The 21,214-nt window shown below is 40.3% G+C and overlaps 1 protein-coding gene across 2 annotated transcripts in view; it reads right to left on the bottom strand.

Moving 5' to 3' along the window:
• Positions 1-3,595: 3,595 nt before the first annotated feature.
• The window catches only part of DCDC2 (doublecortin domain containing 2), a 110,894-nt gene continuing 93,275 nt past the window's right edge, over positions 3,596-21,214 (bottom strand). For both annotated transcript variants that reach the window (XM_067537581.1, XM_067537582.1), the window contains exons 10-11: positions 12,531-12,830; positions 3,596-11,075 (exon numbers count right to left, since the gene is read on the bottom strand). In XM_067537581.1, coding sequence (XP_067393682.1) covers positions 10,971-11,075; positions 12,531-12,830 — 405 coding nt within the window. In that variant the 3' untranslated portion in view covers positions 3,596-10,970. The remainder of the gene's footprint in view (positions 11,076-12,530; positions 12,831-21,214) is intronic.

The following is a 21,214-nucleotide window of genomic DNA, read 5'->3' as shown; positions in this document are numbered from 1 at the left end:
TTAGGCTGGGATTTTCAAAGGAGCCCAGGGGATTTAGTTGCCCAATTAACAAAGAAATTCAATAGTTGTGCAACTAAATCCCTTAAACTCCTTTGAAATCCCAGCTTTATTCTCCCTCCAGCAGAATGATTGTTTTTCTGTATTCAAGGCATCCTAAAGTGGTTCATACCACTACTGGTATAGCAACGGAATCCTAAAATATTTAGCTAGACATTGATGACATTTGCCCAGTTCCTCCTGTCCTGCTTTCTCCAATGATACTGTTTACAAATCCTGTAGGTGTCCCTCCTACATTCTGCATATATGCACTGTCATCAGTCCCTAACAGAGCGGAGAAGCCAGAGACGTCAAAGAATCCAGCTTTCACCTCCATCTCTGGCACTGTGCACAGTGGAACAAAAACACTCAGTAGAGGCAGGCAGGCTCTGTAAGAAGAGAGACAGAACTAATCGGAGAGAGATCAGGCTAATGATGGCAACATACGCACCAGTGAAACAGCTAAAGGAGAACAACTACAGGGTTGAGAGAATACCTTAACACGTACAGAGATAAGGTGTGTTCCCACGTGTTCATGCGAGGTGCAACCACCAAAAGTTACCACAGTTCCAGTATATGATTTGTATCGAAGCTTTATTATATGTCAGTGTTTGGGCAATGCACTAGAGGAAGAAGGATCCTGTGACACACACCATCTTGCTTCATTTGCATAGGAGATAATGGGCTTTCGGAAAGTTAGAAAACATGATTGTCTAACTAACCAGCCATCATCTCCTCTCTGCCCTTTCCCCCAAGATAGCAATCTTGTCAGTTTCAAACCCATTTCGTACTGTTCTGAGACTCACTCTGCCATCCAGCAGCAATGGCAAAATGAACTAGTAAGGTACGAGGTGGTCAGGGACTGATTTGTTAATGCACATAAGCGTGAGTAGATGTTATCAAGTTAAAAGAAGCACATGGCGTCCATGTAAAAGCCTTCACAGAGGAACAAAAATGGAGATGTCCCTTATAGTGTTGTCTAGGTTTGTCCACAGAAATCCATGTTTCCAAGAGTACTACATCCTAAGGAAAGGCTTTTAACCAACATGTTATCAGGCACTATGCCATTGTAACAGATGGCTGCCTCTGCTCATACACAAACGACCATCTGTGAGCATCAGATGTGCATGTTGAGGGCAAAATTCCCATTGAGGGCACCCAAAAGGGTCCCTAAGGGTCCTTTTCCATGATTAAACTCTATGCTGGGCAAGAGATATTGAAACCAAAAAAAAAATTACCTGGCTGTGTAGTGGTAGGCCTTGGCTTGTATGAATAGTATTGAAGAATAACAGTGGCCTTCACCATTTCTTTTTCTCTACGGGCCAGAAATTGCTTTCACAGCGTAACTTCCCAGGTACACAGCTAGTAGCAAAGTCACCCAGGGAGTTAGAATGAGCACATTGCATTGATATGGGGAACAAGTGCTGCAGGAGGAAGAACGGGACATCAATTTCACAAACTAGGTGGAGGTCTAATGCTTGAAAGAAAGTAAGCACTTGGATGTCAGGGATGAATGAAATCTGTCCATTCCACTAGGAAGCCCCAATCTAGATTAAATATGGAGCAGCATGGGCAAGACGTCCCAGTACAGAACTGGGAGAACAGTTGCTGCAATCTAACAAAAAGATATTTAAGTGGTATATGGGAGTGAAGTTGGCTAATAGGGTAAAGCTGAGGCAACTTTAGAACCGGCTTTTAATTAAGGGGGAGGGCAATTGCCACAAGGAAGAGACCATGCTGATGTGTATGAAAAGGTACAAATACATTTTAAACATTTGGTAGCAAGTTAACGAGGCTACACAAATCTGGGTACTCTGAACAGGGGAGGGTGGGGCTGTACTTACCCCTAAGACATGGCCATGCTGGTTTCCTTGCTGTACCTCAGCAAGGTTCCCTCCTCTGGAGACTTCACCAGATGAGTAGAGTAATTTAATTTCACCCTTTGGTCAAGTCAAAGTCCATCACATCTGGCCTAAACAATAGTTCACAGTCCCACCACTTTCTTGTCTCCATGCTGGGACACCGCAGTCTTCTTCCCCCCAGGTTCAGGGGTGTCTACTTCCTTCTTCCAGGAAGCTCTCCCTCTACTAAGGGCTCCAGCCCTGAGGTACTAACAAAGGCATCCACTCCAGCCTCAGACACACACTTCACTATTCCCTCAGAGCTACTGCCTGCTCTGGTTTGCATGTTTTTTAGGCCTTAACTCTGGCCCTTGCACACATTACTTCAGCTTATCCTACAGAGCTTCAGCAGCATGCTTTTGTTGTCTCTAATTTTCCTTCCTAACCTATTCAGCTAAGCCCCAGGTGAGCTTTGTCCCCAGCCCCATCACAGAATACCAACAGGCATTCCAGGGAGCTTCCCCAAAATAATCCCCAGCTGAGGCGGAGGGAGCTCTTTTTATAGTCCTGGCCACTCCCTCCCCAAAGGCCTTGCTGTAGCTTGCAATCACCTGATCTGAGGGAGGGAGGGAACCAGATCCTGAGCTCCTCTTAAAAGATTCAGCTGAACCTGTGACAGGGATGTGAATCAAGTTAGGTGTTAAGGCACAAATAGAGTGATTTTGCACTACAACTAAACCAAGGGCAGTGACCTCATTATAACAAATTCATTGTGTGACTGGGATTTGATTATATCCAGGGTAAAGCCAAGGTCCATTATTGGTAACAGTCAGAACCTATCACATTAGATTTTAAGCATGATGGAACAGCAGACGGCTGTTGTAACCAGGTCCTCTGACTTGGTCATAGTCATTGAACATGGGTTTGTCTGGTTTTTTAATTACTCGTTTTTATACAGAGAAAAATCTGTTTATTAACCTTGATTTTTTTTAAATGTAGTGTTTGTTGTTTCAGCATCCTACCCTGATCTATCCTAGTACATTTTTTGCATACAGGTGGAGGTATTAACTTCCAACAATTCTTTTATTTCAGCACAATGGAATTGTGTCTGAAAGAAGAATAATGCTTATTTTCACATTTGAAACTGAAGTGCTCTTATATTGTATATTATGTAGACTGGGAGAACTGCAAAAAAGTCTCCCTATGCTATGAAGAGTTGAAAGTCATGACATGTGTTTTAAGAAATGTAATTTTCCTTAGAATTTAAAAAGTATTTGGCATGACCTCTGACCTCAAAGTCATGACAATGTGAATTGATTCTGAAGGACTGAATAGTCAGACTGGAACTCCTCAACTATTAATGTCAAAGGCCACTGATTTCTTAATTTGCTGATTTGACCTATGACCTTTTTGTCAATTTTGGTACTCTTCATATATCCAGTCTTCAGATGGTTACCTGAACTAGAGCTCAGTCTTATGAACCATGACACATGCAAACTATCGCATTGATTGAAATGCATCAGGATTCACCCCTTTGTTTCCATTCAGGCACCTTTCAGATATATTTCATTGAGCTGTTAAAATATGATAAGATTTTAAGCAACCAAACTTGAGCAATTTTCACACTTCAGTGTTGCCTCACGTACCTTTGGTTTCTTTCAGAATGTTGGCTCTACAACAGAATAAGGAAAAAATCACAAGCACAGCTGAAGGAAGGCATAGAATTCTCTTTATAAATAAACAGGTGTTTTAAGTTAACAAAAAGCATTCTACCATTTTACAATATAGTATTTGATTTATATATTTGTTTAGCAAAGTATATTTTATTTAATGCCTGTTTTTTTAAAAAATAATGTAACCATATAAGGTTGCAAGTAGGTAAAGAATAACTGTCATAACTACTTTTCTTGCTCTCTGGACAGAAGGAAAATAGGAAGGTGCCCAGCTGTGAAAGATACTCTTAGAAATTTTGACTCATTTCTTTGACACCACTTGATCTCTCATCTACTATAACTTGATAGCAAATATATTATTTGTATTGGCTTGTCTTAGAGCGAAAACTTGCTCTTCTTTTGTAGAGGCAGAGGCTCCCTCTGGCATCAGAACTGGTGTACTCCCTTTGAACAGGGATGGAGAAAAGGGTTTTGAAGGCTATAAGGAGTGTGCACTGGGGCATTTCTCTGAAGAAGGGAATGGGGCAGGACTCCTCTGGTCTCACTGCTGGAAATAATCAATGCTCAGACCACCTGCTTGGTGTAGAAGGTGAGGGTTTTGGCCTTGAACATCATTTTCTTTTGTTTCACTTTGAAGGTTGGGAAAATTCCAAACAGGGAGCTTGACTGGAGCTAGGATTTCACAGGTTATTTTTTCATGCAAACATTAAAGTAACATTATAACCATAATATATATATATATAATTATATGAAAGGCACAAGAAGTTAATATATGTAGACTTTACAGTAAACATTTGAATGGGGTCAGCATCAGTGGTTTAAAGGCATGTTCTGACTTAGATGTCCATAATATTGTAGCTAGAATTCAGAGCCTAAATATCTCAGCCTACCACTAGGAAGGCTTCACCCACCCAAGTTCTACAACTGTTCGTCACTTTGAAAATTTTCTGGAGTCACGCTAAACATTATGGGCCAGATCCTCAGCTAGTGTTAATTGGCAAAGCTCTACCGAAGTCAGTGGGGCTACCGTGATTTACACCAGGCCTGGATTGCCCTGAGTAGCAAGAATAAATATCCCTTTTAAAGATTTAAATTGTGAGGGGGGAAAATGGTGGATTTGTTGTACCTCAAAGTCTTTAAACCATGATTTGAGGACTTTAATAACTCAGTCATAGGTTAGAGGTTTATTATAGGAGTGGGTGGGTGAGGTTCTGTGGGATGCATTGTGCAGGAGATCAGACTAAATGATCATATTGGTCCCTTCTGACCTTGGAGTCTACGAGTCTATAAGGGATTTGGGGCTTTTCACTTGAGAAAAGAAGAAAGCTCACATTAAATCCCTGTGATTATTTTACACTTAGTGAAGTAATTTAAACAACTGATCCAAGCATACTCCTCATCCCTGCAAGCACACACCAAAGGACAAATGATGAAAATTAAGGTCTGGCACCCATTAAGCACGTTCTTAACTTTTCACACTGACTTCCATGAGGCTAGCCAGCCTGCCCAGTTAAACATGTGAGTGAATTATTGTAGGATCAGGACCTAAGAGTAAAATGATCCCATAGAGAAGGCCACATCAGACCACTGATTTGAACCCAGTAGGGAGCTATGCCATAACAACAACAGGGGTACAGGATATGCCAGGAGTTGGCTTCAATCGTTTTACAAGAGCTTCACCCTATAGTTGTAAAGGCTACTAATTATCTCCCTGCATTTTCCAGCCCATTCACATCTCTTTCTGAGCTCCTCATCCCTTAACAGCGTCTCTGCCAGACCTAGGCTGCTCTTCTCTTCTGGGCTCAGTTCTTCAAGGGTTCTGATCCCAATCCAGCAAAGCACTGAAGCATGTGCTTAAATACATGTATAATCCCTTTTCAGTAGGTAAAATAGTACTGGTTCTAATGGTATTTCCCATTATAAGTATAAGGAATAGCACCTGAAACCGAGAGTATCTTACCTTCCATTAACAAGGTAACAGAAAACTTCAACCACACACTATGTATACACAAGTACATAATTTGATGAACACACTGATGTGCCCATAAACAATAGCCCATAAGAAGATGAATGGTTTTACTGTACATTGGCACATCTAGGCTAAAGAACAGACTTTCAACCACTCAAAATTGTGCATCTATGAACAGTATTCCTATGCAATTGCTCCTTTTGTGATTACTTAACATTTATATTGCAGTAGTGCTCAGAGTCCTCACCCATTGTTCTAGCAGCTGTACAAACACAGTAAGTGACAGTCCCTTCCCCAAACAGCTTACAATCTAAAAAACAAGACATAACCGGTGGATGGGACAGATATGTTGGGGAGAAGATAAATGTCATGTTTTAGCACAGGCTAGTGTGCAATTCTTAGCCAGCCACTAGCAGGATATCACCAATCCTCTTGTGCCCTACATTGCTGTTGTGATTTAAGAAATAAGTAACTTTTATAGTAAAATAATTTTAATAAAATTCCTCAAGGTACTTTATTTAGTATCTGAATCATTTTTAAGGCCACCTTACTGTGTGTTTGAGCCAGTCATTCAAGATATTCATGGCCAACACTCTGTTTTTCAGTATTTTGTACCTACTGCTGTTTTAGGGCTATTTCTTCTCTGCTGAAAGCTGTTACAGGCTTATTTAGCTTTATTTTAGATGGGATTTTTTTTAAATTGACTTTACTTTCATACACTGGAATTGGTGAGGTATTTCCATTTCTTTATATGAACTTATATTTATGCCTAATTCATCATAACACTTAGGCATGTGCTTAATTTTGACTGCATGCTGAAGTCCCATGGGATTTAGCCACATGCTTAAATGCTTTGCTGAATTGGGGGCTTAATTTCCTCCTTTAACTGCATAAAATGTGTACAAATTAGGGAGAAAACAGCTGGTTTGAAAATTTCCTGGGCTGTCCCTGATGAAGAGATAAAGCTATTATCATTTGTTGCATGCCAACTGTGCAGAGCACAAATTAGTCCTGTCCTGGCTTTTGCATTTGTAAGTACACTAATGAGATTCCTCCTTTTCTAATAGCTAAGATTTCCCAAAGAGATCCGTGATTTGGGGTATCTAAATGTAGATGTCCAAAGGGAGTATCTTCAGTAGTGTGCCTGAGGGTAAACAGACTTTACCCGCTTTTCATTTGGGGAGCATGGAGTTTAGTTTAGCCACTTCTGCCATCCTGGCATCACTCAATATCTTAAAGGAACCCACTTTTCAGAAGCTCAGCATTTTCTGAAAAGTTGGCTTCATTAAGCTACTTCAAGCTGGGCATCAGAAGCTGAGGCACCCAAAATGAACAGTCACCTTCAAAAATCATGATCAATCTAATAATGTTAGGAGATTATATGTCTATATATCTACGTCCTATATCATTGCTATGCTGTGAAAGACAATACAGTGCTGTGGTATTTGCAACACCAGAGCTACACAATTTGACTTTTAGAGAGAGAAAAAAACGTAGAATCCCATCACCTGCATTTTAACCCACAGGCTGTAGTTAAAAGTCAGCTGTCCAAAGTCTGGTTTGACATCAAGTTGCTTGTGACTTAAAACCAAAATGCAGGCATGCTTCTACAATATTTCCTCCTTTAATAGTGAATTGTTAAAAAAAATCTTAACTTTTTAATGTGGACTTATTAAAAAATGTATTTCTTATTCAAACCTTGTATAAGTCATCAAATACATAAAACCTCTGCAGAAAAACTGCTAATAAGGCCACATGCTCAAGGATTCAGTGATTAAGATCTATCGCTTTCACTTTTACTGTGATGTCATCAGAACTACCTGTTATAGACTATGTTTATCCTCTCTCTACAAATTAAAAGAGTACCTGGTACAACATTCATGTTCTGATACTATATATCATAGCAGGAGATGACATTCTGAAAATACTTATATTTTTATTTTCTAAAGAGTCTTATTTGCTATCCTGAAGAAATATATGCTCAGATGTTTTCTAGGTGAGCAACAGAGAGAAATTTATATAAGAATGAATGAAAATTGCCTCCAGTCAGACAATAAATGAAATAATCTTACATTAAAGTTCACTATACAACTATAAGATTATATTGGAAGATATATACTGTCAACTTGAATTTTTTAAACTTGACTAATTTGAAAACAAAATTCAGTTTAACCCTTTAACTAGCATGTCCTGAAATTAAAGAAAAAAACTAAAAAAATATGAAGGTTTATTTTCTTCCTTTGATGTTTAAGAGTCTTTTAAGCAAGGGAGGCACTGACTGTACAGGGAAACAATGCCACGGACTATACAGCGTGCTGCCCAATACACAGAATAAACAAACTAGAAAAAAGAAAATATTGTTGTTATCAGGATCTCCATGTGTCCTTGTAACACTACTACTGTTAGGTACAAGGTTTTCAGACAAATATGTTTTTCAAGTTGTATGTATCTCTTTAAAGTTTTCAGATTTGCTATCTATTTGTTGATCCTAGAAATGCTAGGAAAAAGCACAGTTATTGAAGATGGAAAGTACCTATTAGGTCATCTCATCCTGTAACAAGAGCTGCACCTTTGCACCACATGGACCCCATTGACTTCTGTGGGGCTCAGCATAGGCACAGGAGTCCCATGACTCGCTGTCCTAGCTCCCAATTCAGCAAAGAACTTAGACATGTGCTTAAACACAAAGTATCCAATTCTGACTGAGCAAAGTATGCTACAATAGCCATTTATTTGCTAGGGGTTTTCACAGAAAGTTGTGCATATGTACCCAGAGGAGATAGAGATGTTTTTGGTAGCTGATACACTTGTTCAGTTTAGTTATTTCGCTTCTGTTTAAATATTGGAAGATTAATTGTCAGGATGCCTAGAGCTCTTCTACAGATCTTTTTTTACTGTTGCTAAAAATGTAAATAAAATACATTTATGCATGGGCTTAACTTTAAACACATGCTTACGTCCCACTGAAGTCATTGGGACATCAGCAAAGCACTTAAGCACAGGCCTCCGTGCTTTGGTGAATAAAAGGTGGACATAAGCACATGCTAAGGACTTTGCTGAATTGGGGCCCCAAGTGCAGAATTGCTCCCAACAGTAATATTCCCCAGTGCTTGGTCCAGCCCAGTTCAATAAACCACACCCACACTTAAACACTATGAAAGTTTATCTTTGAGTTCTAGCAACATGTACAAATTATTCTAACTTTGTTCCTATGATTTTTATTATAAACTTTTATATCTCTATATTGCCAATACTTTGACTTATATTTAAGGGTCAACACACATTACTATTCCATTGAGAAAAATATGAAAATTCCTGCTAGAGAAAATATCGCAGGTTGGGTGGTTTTTCCATTACTGTAAGTACTTTTTTACTTTTTTTAAAAAGTTTGTTTCAGCTGCTTAGAGTGGACTTAAAAAAATTAACTACTTGTTATCAAGAAAAAGTGAGTGTTTAGTAGCAATTTACTAGCACTAACAAAAAAATACTCAAAAGCAAACAAGAAACCTCTATCACATACATTACAGTTAGTGAAAATATGATTAAGATCAGAGAAATTTCTATTTCTATGACTTGCAACATAGTGGCATTATCTGTTGAGGTTTAGAAAAAAAAATAAAGGCAGTGGGAATCAATGTAATAAAGACAACCAATATTCTGGATGATTCCCTTATTTACTAGAGCAAATGAAACCTCAGTTTATCAGGAACCATCTTATAAAACCGGTGAAGAAACATTTTTAAACTTTAATGACTATGCTCAGGATTTATACCTAGAGCACCTATTGCAGAGTTTTGTGCAAAAAATCAACATTGGGCCAGATCCTCAACTGGTGTAAACAGAGATGGCTCCATTGACATTAATGGAGCTAAACTGAGTTATGCCAGCTGATGATCTGGACCAGTGTTTTCATTAATAAATTAGTTTATCATTGGCTGATGTCTAAAAAAATCAATCCAACTTTTCAAAACTAAACAGAAGTTAAATTTTCTTCCATTAATCTACTACAGAGATTTTAAATTTTTCAATAATATTTGTTGTAAAATGTTAGTTAAAATTTAACATTGTGACTAAATAAACTTTCCAGTTTTGAAAAGTGAACATATTAGCTTAAGGGTTTATATCTGAAAGAAGTTGTCTTACTTTATAGAAAAACTGGGTGAATAACTGATTTTTTGTTTTGCTGGCAGTTTAACGAAAAAGGATTCAATTTGACCCAAACCAAAACTGATGAAAACTTCAAGTGAATCAAAAATTGACAGAAATTTTGCTTTGTTTCCAGGCACTTTTGGAAATAAAAGCAAAGGAAATGAAGAGCTAGGTAGATAAAAGAGCTAGAGGAGGAAGCGGTGGTGTTTGTTCTCTTATAGCCTTCAGCCCAGTGGGTATAGCACCCTCCTGAGATGTGAGAGACTGATTTTAAATCCCTGCTCCACAACAAGCAGAGGCAGGAATTGAAGCCAGATCTCCCATATCCCAGGTGAGTGATCTACTCAACATCACCTCCTCCAACCATTTTGTGAATGGCCCCAAAATCAGCCAGAAACTATTCGGCAAATTCATGTCAGATTCATGACTAGTTTGGGGTCAAGCAAAACTACATTTTTCAGAAAATAAACTGTGTCTCAAAAACGTTGCCCAATTCTACTCTCTAGAACAATTTGTAGGATTTGGGCTATGTGCAGACCCCTACATCTGTACAGAGTTCTACTTAAGGCAGGGGAACTTTCTGCAGCAGCAGGGATCCGAGTATGGATCACAAGACACTCTCTTTCTGTCTCTCAATATTCATGCTATATCAGTGGTTTTTTATTGATACAACCACCACTATTGCTGTTGCTTTACTGGAAAACGACTGTCCAGTTTTGAACATTTAATTGGGATAGATTCTCCCCCTTACACCAGTGTTATGTGGGTGAATTCCATCACGAGGAGAATCTGGCCCATTACTTCCAAATTATAAGCCTGAAAATTAAGTATACCTCATATTTTAGCTGTTTATTAGTCTAAGCAAAACATTATACATTTTTCCATGAGAAGTTACAAAAATATTCTCTATCTTTTCTAAACAAATTTGCTGAAAATCTCTGATGTCTAACAAATGCTTTTTTGGAGCACATTGAAAGACTAACACATAGGGTTGATTCTAGTACTATCATCTGATAACCAAGAAGGAATAGCTCACTTATTTACAGTATTACTAAACAAAACCCTTACAATTTTCCCCCTAAAATCTCATCAGAAAGCCATATATTCTGAAAATAATTCAATCTTCTTTTTAATAGGATGCTCATTATCTCTGTCATTCCATATGGCATTATTATTTCAAGACTCAATAGGTGGTACTCAGCTGTATCTTCACATTATAAATTATCAATTACAGATAACAACATGCTTTAAATTTCAAATATTACAATCCTTCATTTTCTGCTAATCTACTTTTTAAAATGTCTATGCTACAGCAGCATACTCATTGGTTTGGTCATTTTTTTCACTTTCTTGTGGGCTGGTGATAGTTACTCTTGGATTTGTTTTTTTTCCCAGATGAGAATCAATCTAGAGAAAACAGAGCCAAAAATCAATATTTAAAGCATGACAGTTAACAGACTTCATTGCATGTCAACAAACATAAAATTAAGTAGGTCAAACTAGAATTTCTACTAGAAATTCTTAAAGTGAAACAATATATATGAGATAGTCACCAACATAACATTCTTGGGTAGCTTATACAAACATGGAGCCCTCCCATCAGGTGTACAGGATCAGTAGAAAAAAGGTGAAAGTAGCAGAACCTTTGCTCAAAATAGAACATTTTTCCTGATTATATCCCCATCTGAGCAAACATCCCTTCTAAATTGAAACTTCAAAGATGTAGTCTCACTTTGTGGCATAAACCCTCTCATATTCTCCACCCTTATAAATACCCCACACCATTCCCAAAAACATTCGATCAACATATCAAGCACAGAAAATAACAAATCCTATTTCTGATGAGAATGTTATTGTTGCGTATGTGTCTGGTAGTCTTTTTTGAAAATGTCCTCATGTGTCATACAAGTGGGACAGAATAAATCCTAAACTTTAGAAGTATGGCAGAGATTATCCTGAGCATCCAGGCACGTACAGGAACTTTCACTTCTTAATGATTTAAAATCTGAGAGCTGGCCCCAGCTGTCCTGCCCCTGACACTGGGGAAATGCAGTCAGGGAATGCCATGTTAAGTTTACAACCCAGCCACCCCGTAATCTCAGGAAATCTATCCACTGCTCAGGTTACCCAACACGTGGAGTAGTTCACCTAGCACGGACATTTCTGATTTCATTTCCCGCTGTTGAAGACTCTCTCCTAACACCAAATGGAGGAGTGCAACATAAGGCTCCACTCTCTAAAACTGAGGCATGCCACCCCTTGTCCTAAGGGACAAGACTTGTGTTTTAAAAACGCACGAAGAGAAATCCCCTGCCTTTAAGATTCTTGTTTATTTCAACAGTCCTTTTCTAGCTGAAAAAATAAAAATTAAATAAATCAATGAGACTCCCCAAAATGAGGGCAGCAACACTTATTAAATGCAATCTCTGTGCAGGGCAACTCATCCAAATAAACAAGACACTGGCTTGTGAACTAGTGCACGTTTGTGCACATCACACTGTCTCCCTGCCCTGCCTGAAGAGGAAGTGAAGACTGAAATATACAAGAACCCTGCTCTTCTTGAGGGTGCCGGAGTCTTGTATTTCCAGTACCCGGCCTACTCACAAAAACAGGACAAAAACTGGCCAGGGGGCTGGAGCAACAAACACATGCTTTGTCAGTTGGAGAGAGAATTCTGCAGTTATAGCCAGAAGATGAGAGGGGTTGTAAATAAGGGAAAACAGCTTTCCGGAAAGTTGAAACGCCATGATACTCCAAGGGCTTCTTCTGGACTGAGTTGGACTAGATTGGCAATACACAGACCTAATGCTGGAATGAGGCAATCTCTTTTTTTTTTTTAAGGTTGAAAGAATAACCTGTTACCTGACTTTGATTGTCAAAGTCCTCTGGTGCTTTTGTTTCTTCTTCAGAATTAAGATCATTAAACTGCTCCATTTCCTCACCATTTTCTTGATTTGTTTCACCTAAGCGGAAAGGCTCATCTTCCTCCACCTGCTCTTCTTCATAATTCTCATTTAGTTTCTCTTCATTTTCTTCTATCTCATTTCCGTTAGCAGCATCTCCCATTTCCTCTCCTTGATCAGCCTCTCCATTCATTTCTCCCTCATCTCCTTCTTCTTCCTGTTCTTCATCTTCTTCCTCATCTACTGTTTCTGCTGCCCTCTGATGAAAGCAAGAACAGAGTTATGTGATTTTCAAGCGTCTTTAATCAAAACATCCCATGCAATGCCATAATATGATGGACCTCTAAGTCATAACTGCATCATCATAAAGGGATAGCTGTGCTATTTTACACCAAGAAGTTACTTATATAAATGGTCAAAATAAAATACTAACTGTATTATCAGCCCAAAAATCATGTTATTTTTGTGTCCCACTAATTTCTCTCTAACTACCGGCTAGACCATGCCATAGAGATCAGCAGTGGGAAGAGGACAGAAGGAGGAAATCCAGTTTATTCACACCATGAGGAAAAGGGCAGGATGGATTGCGGGGGTGGGAATGTATGAAAGGGGGTGAGGGATCAGCCACAGCCACAATCCCATTTTCCCCTTTCTAGAACCCTTTCTGGAGGGTTGTGGGGTTGGGACTTGCATGACAAGGAGGAGCAGTGAGTGGGAGAGGCAGGGGCCGAGGAGGACACAAAGAGTCCCATCAGACTGCAGAGATTATTGAGGAAACAAAAACAGCCTTTGGTGTGCTACCTCTTCCATGATTCCCCTGTGCAACCACCTTCATTAAGGAGACAAAGGAGGTGGACAGGGGCTCCAGATGAGCCTCTGTACAGATGAGATCTGCATCCTGCAGATGCCCCAGAGAATTTGTATGAACCTGAAAAGAGAGGTAGCATATACCCTGTACCAAAGTGCTTGCAGTCCTGGTTATGGTAACCACTACACTGCACAACTTTAAGTGGGGAAAACATAGCGTTTACCACAGACCATGTGTTTATCTAGATTTTCAAGATTTTAGAAGTAATCTACTTCCAAGTCACATACTCCAAATTTGAAAACCAGTGGGCCAGATTTTCAGAAGTGCTCAGCACCCAGCCACTCACATTGAGAATGGTGGGAGCTAGCGGGTGCTATGCATGTCTAGAAATCAATTTAGGTGCCTACAGAGGAGCTGAGTTCTTCTCAAACACCTAGGTCCAACTGTTGGTGCTGAGAACTTTGGAAAATCTGGTTCTCCTATTTTCAGTTTTATTTTGGCTGCAACAAAATATAATTTTGTGCACATCAGATAAAGCCTTCATTTAAACATACCCTCCCAATTTAGTAAGGGGGGTTTCTTACTAGAAGATGTCATATGACCGCATGGAAGGTCAGGGAACAGGCAATCTGATTCATTGCAAGGAAACTAGTTAAATGGATTTTATTTACAATTCTTTGCATTGTATCACTTATAAAGAGGTCATCTTTCACCCTTTCCCATGAATACAAAAGCCACTTTGAAGCAAATCCCTCTCTTCCCTCACCCTTTTTGTGTTGGTATGCAAACACACACAGGCCTTGTTTATATTCAGTGTTAGCAATTGTGGGAAATTTCCCCAAAATGTTGCTAGTGTAGAAAGGGCACAAGATGGAAGAACAGCATCTTGTCTCGGGCCCTAAGGAGGGACAAGCAAGTCATCATAACTGAAAAAGACACAAGTAGCACCATTTAATCAAAAGGAGTTTTAAAGATTGATGCAAATGCAACCTAGATTAAGTCAATTCTTTTCTAAATTTAGCTCTCATAAAAATCACCTGGCCATTCAATGAACTACAAAGTGTCCCCACTTCAGAACTTGCTTAGATCTTTTTGGTTTAGATTTCCATCCTTTATTTCCACTCTGATCTAGAGGTGAGTGAAAGGGGTGACTGCCTCCCACTTCTTCCACTGAGCTCCAGCAGAATCTAAAGCCAACTAGCACCTATCAAAAGATTCTCACTCGACCAAGGGTATTTGGAATTTTACAGCCATTAGAGGATAGTTGAGATATGTATATAACTACTGCAGAATCTTTTTTTTTTTTTAACATACAAAAATCTATTAATCTTGCTGCTGACAACAATCCTAACATGCCAAAAATATTCTAGGCACGTATTAATAAAAGGCACTATAAGAATGTTATCAAATGATCAATGGTCTCCTGATCAAATGTCTTACCTTTCCAGAATATTCATATAGCTACATAATACACTTATATTGTGCCAGTGCAGTATTATATGCCATTGACACCACATCATATAGGACATGTTGTTTCACTGCAATGAGCCACAGACTCACAGATACATTGTAGCCTGACTAACTATACAAAGACTTAAAAAGATAGTTTTTAAAGCACCTTGGTCTCAATTTGTTCCTTACTCATAATCTTCATTACTCACTTTTATCTGGTAGCACCAAATTGGCCTTATTATTGCTAAACTAAAAACTAATCAAAACAAGCCTTTTTATACATCTTTAAAAGGAGTCCTGTGTGTAACAACTAACAGCTGACTTGAGCCAACTATTGCAATTACCAGTACTCTAGATAACACAGAATCCTTGATCTAATTTCTTAGAAGTTACCTGCTATTCAGTCTACCATGTGTTACTAATGGATGTATTCCAATGGCTTTTAAGAAACCACAAGATTTAAAAATCAGCACAATTCTTCAAATATTCAAATTCAAAATACTTTAGTTAGACTGTCCCCCAAAGAAGAAATCTATCTCACTAGGCATCGAACCCTTGACTATGCTCTCTCTGCCTACATATCCTCTATGCCTACATGCTTGCGTCTCTCCAAAAGCTGGGGGGAAGGGAGAAATGGACTTTTAAGCATGCTCAGAAAGTTAACAAATCTGGGTTCTGACAAACTACGGGGGAGGAGGAGAAAACGAATTTCAGAACTCAGGCATCACTCATTGAAAATATACATTTTGACCAAGTGGACCTCTAAATGATTTAGATATTAGTCTACTTCAGACATTGTCTCTTCATTGGATATTTAGTATCTCTAATGGTTACACCTGCAGCAGTATCTAAGAGAGAGGATACCTAAACTAGACTAGGATGTAAATCATTTAGGGGTCCAGAAGTTAAAACTTTTTAGCAGTCAAGGTTAAAACAACACCTGGAACTCTGTCCAGAAACTTACTGGAAGCCAGTGCAACACTCTCAGATACTTTCGACAGATAACGTTCAAGTCTCATCTAGCTTAGCTGGACCATCTGAACTATATTGTTTGAGAACTAGAATGGTCCAAAACAAGTTAAGAAAAACAATTCCTATCATTGTGAACAAAATATTTTAACAGTGATTGATAGATTCCTAGGATATTTTTTTAAAGCTTAAGTAACATTACAGTATTCACTTTTGCTACAAAGGACAAAAATATGGTCATGTTGACAGCAATTAACTGAAAAGCGATGTGCATTTTTCAAGCTGGCAATACCTAATTAAGGACGTTTTAATGTACATTTAACTTAATATCATCCCCAAGAATAGGCTTTTTTTTTTCTAATGCACTGCTTATGCAAACTGACTTTAATTGCATGCAAAGGTGTACATCAGTCTAAAATGTAAAGAACAACATACAATATGGCTCTTACGTGACAATAAGTCTGTCAGTTGGCTATAGGCAGGAAACTGAAGGCCAAGTCACCCACCCAGTCATACATTATTCCTGATGTATGTGTGTATGTATGTATGTGTGATATTCTCTACCAAAATGCACGAAAGCATGTCAATCAATTAACCAGCAGTAATGGAGGTAGCTGCTGGGTTTGGCTTCGGATATCCTCACTTCTGATCTTGTCCTGCCACAATATGGAGCAGCTGATGCAGACGATGAGCACTGACAACATCAATCCGGTGTTCTTCAGCTTTCCTCAGTGTCCATATTTCACTTCCATGCAGAAGAATTGGTATAACTGTGGTTCTCTGTATCTGCAGCTTCATAGCAAGCTTGATGTCATTAAACTTGACATGTAACAAACTTGATGCCCAAAACGTGGCAGCAGTTGCCGATATACAACCTCCCATATCTTTCAAGCATCCTGCAGTACTATCTATGTCACTGCCCAAATATTTGACAGATACCACCCGCTCAATGTCCCATCCAGACAGGTTAATAGTGAGTTGGTTGTAATCTGGAGCTGGAGACTGCTTGATGGTAATGGCCAGGGACTTAGTTTTATCTGAATAACAACCAGACCAATGCAGACTGCTTCTTCCCCAACCAAATCAGATGCAACAGTTCTCCAAACTGAGCCAACAAGACAACATCAGCGAATTAGTAAACTTTAACATACATGGGAGTGCCAGTAGGGTCAAGCCCTGAACCAAAGCCGATTAACGTCAAGGGGAGTCTTTCAACGGAGTTTAATGGGCTCTGGAGCTGGTCTTTAGTGCATAGGTGCACGTGAGTGTTTGATGTGCACATATGGAAGATATTACAACCCCTATTCTCAGCTGGCATAAATCAGCATCACTCCATTCACTGCAGTGGTGCTATGCTGATTTCTACCAGCTGAGAATATAGTCTATTATGTCCTAACAAAGTATTAGATTCGTTTGCAAAAGTTAGCCATGGTCTTGAGAACACTGGAAGTGCCAAGGAACATCTTATGTTTTATTGTGTAACTGCTTCTTTGGGGCATTTATTTTCAGCCTTTTGCACTGTCTTGTGCCTCCCACACCTACCTTTCAGTTCTCCCCTGAGCCTGCTCAGTTAATTTTACCTGCCAGCCTCTCACTGGATTAGATCCAATCCTCAAAATAACCAGCATACGTACTCCCAGGGACAGTTTCCATGGACAAAATGATGTCTCAGTGCCACAACACTGGGCCACTGATATTGGGGTCTACACAGTGTGTGACACTTCATATATGTGAAACCAGGCTGCTTACACCCTTACATTTGAGTGGAACACAATGGGACTTACAATCAGTGCCTTAGCTTGCAGGAAGCAGTAAAGCATCATTAAAACTAGGACTATCATGCCCACATCAGAAAAGGCGGCAACCCCTTCACCTAGTGGAAGCTGTGTCAATAAGAACAATGCACAGTTTAGAGGGGCAAAGCAGTTCCACAAACTCAGCGCAGATTCCACCAGGGTTCAATGCACTTAAAATCTAGACAGCCAGTTAGCTGTCCTAACCTAGGATGAATGACTTTTACAGGTTAGTGTATATCACAGATGAACAGGACTCTCAGCCAGCGCTGGCTCTCCGAGCGCTCAGAAGTAGGTCTACACTGCAGGGTTCCCAAGTTCATGTTCACATCCAGCCGCATGACTGTCTCATTGATAGGTACCGGAGAGGTGCATGCACTGAGAACAGGCTTCTTGACATCAAATCCAACCAATCCTTGGTTCATTGTCAGGTTTCCCAGATCAATAGAAGTGGTAATTTACTTCATCGAGTGATCCGATTTCCAAAAAGCCTTGTTTCGTGGAGGGCTGCAGTATCAACGATCAAATGATATAGTTCTCTAGCAATTATGGCTGTTTTTCAAATATCATAGTCTTCCAGTTCAAGCGCGGTTAACATAGCGTGAACATTCCAACAAACAATAATTAGTTAGTTTCGAGCCAGGAAAGAAGGTGGTAGAAGGAAACATTTTTAGCCCACCTTTTCTAGGGCCTTTCCAGATTGGGGCAAGCAGACCATAACTAAAGAGAGCTGCTTGGACATTTAAGCCACCATCGAACTCCTGGGTCCTTCCCCACCAGAATGAGCAACTATCAAGCACATACCCTTGACGCATATGCCTAGGCAAAACAAAGAAGCAATGGGTTGCTATAGGCCCTCCACCTTCTCTCAGCAGGAACTATAGAACTCCAATGGCAAGACAAAGGTCAAAACGATTGGTATAGACCTGCTGCAGCTTCTAGCTGGAATACCTCCGAGGTGAAGAAAGTGCCTGCCTTGCCACGTCCACAACTGTGCCTTTTTTGGATGGGTATGGTTCCAAGAGTGTGAATACCATTGACCAACAGAATTCAGCCTCATCCACTTTGCTGGGGACATTTTCTTCACCAAGAGGGTTTCACTACCCCACCTTTAGGCACTCCTTTGCCCAAAACTGTTGGAGCTTCCCCAGGGAAGACGGGTTTATTAACCAGCATCTGTCACTTGCCATTGCATCACAGCTGTACTGTCTTTGCTGTGGCAAAGCATCTCTTCAGTCTTGCTAGGCTAGGGCTATCTCCTCTGGTGGGACAGGCCTGGGGCAAATCTGCCCCACGCTGGACGAGTCTTTTGGTTCTCCCCTTAGCATCTCTGTCCTAGAATGTTCGGGGTGGGTCTTGGTTTGGGCCTGAGAAAGGTCCCTCCGACCCCTGGGGGGGCATGATGTGTCTAAATGCTCAGGCCCCAGCAGAGTACCTTGCCCTGGCTCCTTTGGTGGGGCTGCAGTCATGGTGGTGCAGCCCTTGGGGGGAAGCTGGTGCCTAGGGTTTTTTTTCCTTTTGCTGCTTTCCTCCTGGAGAGAAGGGCTGTCTCCTATACTGGGGAAGTCTCTCCTTCTACTGCCACAAGTTTTCTGGCAGCTTGTGTCTCTCCCCATTTCTCTCTAGCAGAGGCGGGCTTTTAGTAGGCCTGGAGTAGTTTTTAATTGGGCACAGGTGCCTCTAACTGACCTGCAGTAATCTTGCCCCTACATGCAGGGAAAAGGGCCTTCAACATTCTCAGGCTCACATACCTGCCCTCAAGTACCCTTCTGTAGCCCTCCAGCCTGACTTTATCACAACACATTCGGTGACGAATCCCAGGAAAGGGCCCGACCAGCCACTATAATATAATGGAACTAAAATGGCACTTAGCCCATCTCCTAAAAAGAATGCAAACCTGAAAGCAAAAGATGGTACCATATTGACTGGCAGGCAAAAACAACTTGACCGATGAGCATTACACAGAACTCTATTCAAAGGATGCCACAACCTGGGATACTGCCTTAGCTGCCATTCCCCACTTCCAACAATCCAGAAGCTAGACCAAATACCAATTCTTGAAGATGTAGAGAAGGCTATCAAAGAGATTGTGCCTGGGAAAGCAGCAGGCAACAATAGATACCTCCAGAGCGCCTGAAAGCTTGCAAGTGACATCTATGCACTTCTCTGCACGTATTGGAAAGAAAGCCATATACCCCAGGATCTGAAAGATGCAAAGATAATTACGCTATATAAAAATAAAGGGGACAGAGCAGACTGCAACAACAACTATCGAGAGATGCCATTGCTCAGCATCATTGACAAGGTACTTGCAAGGGTCCTGATGAAAAGACTCCAAGTCCTTGCTGAGGGAGTCTACCCTGAGAGCCAGTTTGGGTGCAGAGTTGGACGCTCCATGACTGACATGTCCTTCACATTGCACTTGTTGCAAGAAGAAATCCGTGAATAACAGGCACCTCTCTATGTAGCATTTGTTGACTTAGAAAAGGCCTTTGACACGGTTAGTAGGAATGGTATCTATAAGATCCTGTTGAAAATTGGCTGTCCACCAAATGGGTTCTTCCTATTCAAGGAGTTCTATGAGGGAATGAAGGCAACCATCCAGTATGAAAATGAAACATCATCTGAGTTTAGTGTTGATGTTGGTATAAATCAAGGCTGCGTGTTAGTGCCCATTGACTTTGGCATCTTCTTCTCTATTCTTCTTAAGTATGCCTTTGGAAATGATCGATCTGGTGTACTAATTGAATCGAGGATGGACAGCAGCATGTTTAACATCAGACGATTCCAGACCAGAAGGCACGTCATCCAGTTCACTATTCAGGATCTGCTTTTTGCATATGATACTACTTTAATCTCTAATTCACCTGATGAACTGCAGGTCATGGTGAACAAGTTTTCTGATGCATGCACCACATTTGGCATGGTAATCAGTATCAAGAAAACAGTTGTCATGTCACAAGGTACCAACATTCCATCTAAAATATATGTCAGTAATGAAGCTCTGGATAATGTGGACCACTTCTGCTATCTCAGCTCAATTCTCACCAGCTCACTTAACCTTGATAAGGAAGTTGATGCTAGAATTGGCAGAGCTTCTGTTACCTTCAACAAACTTACCTCACGTTTGGAACAACAAGTTGCTAAGCCTGACCACAAAGGTGTCTGTTTATCACACTTGCGTCCTTAGTACTCTCCTTTACGGTTGTGAAAGCTGGGTCACATACTCCAAGCAGAATCAGAGATTGAATAGTTTCCACCTCCGCTGTTTTAGAAAAATCCTTGGAGTTATTTGGGACCCACAGATGAGATCCCTGAGAGAACCAGCCTACAATATATGCAGACTGTGCTGGATGCTCGCAGGCTTCACTGCGCATGTCTCAAGATTGTCTGCTTAAGGCTGTGCTCTCTGGCCAATTTAAGAACCGCCCGCGATGCAGAGGAAGGCCAAAGCTCTGATACAGTGACAAGGTCAAGCAAGGCCTCAAGAAATTCAGCATTCCCACTGACAACTGGGAAAATCCTGCCCACAGTCATTTAGTTTGGAAAACCCGGGTTAAGATTGGTGCAGTCACTGCAGAGAGCCATCGAAGCGCACAGGCGAACCAGGAAACAGAGTGT

This window comes from Emydura macquarii, unplaced genomic scaffold, assembly GCF_026122565.2.
Source record: "Emydura macquarii macquarii isolate MOO-44397 ecotype Brisbane River unplaced genomic scaffold, CSIRO-AGI_Emac_v2 contig_431, whole genome shotgun sequence".
Taxonomy (NCBI): Eukaryota; Metazoa; Chordata; order Testudines; family Chelidae; genus Emydura; species Emydura macquarii.
This window is presented reverse-complemented; position numbering and strand designations above follow the sequence as displayed.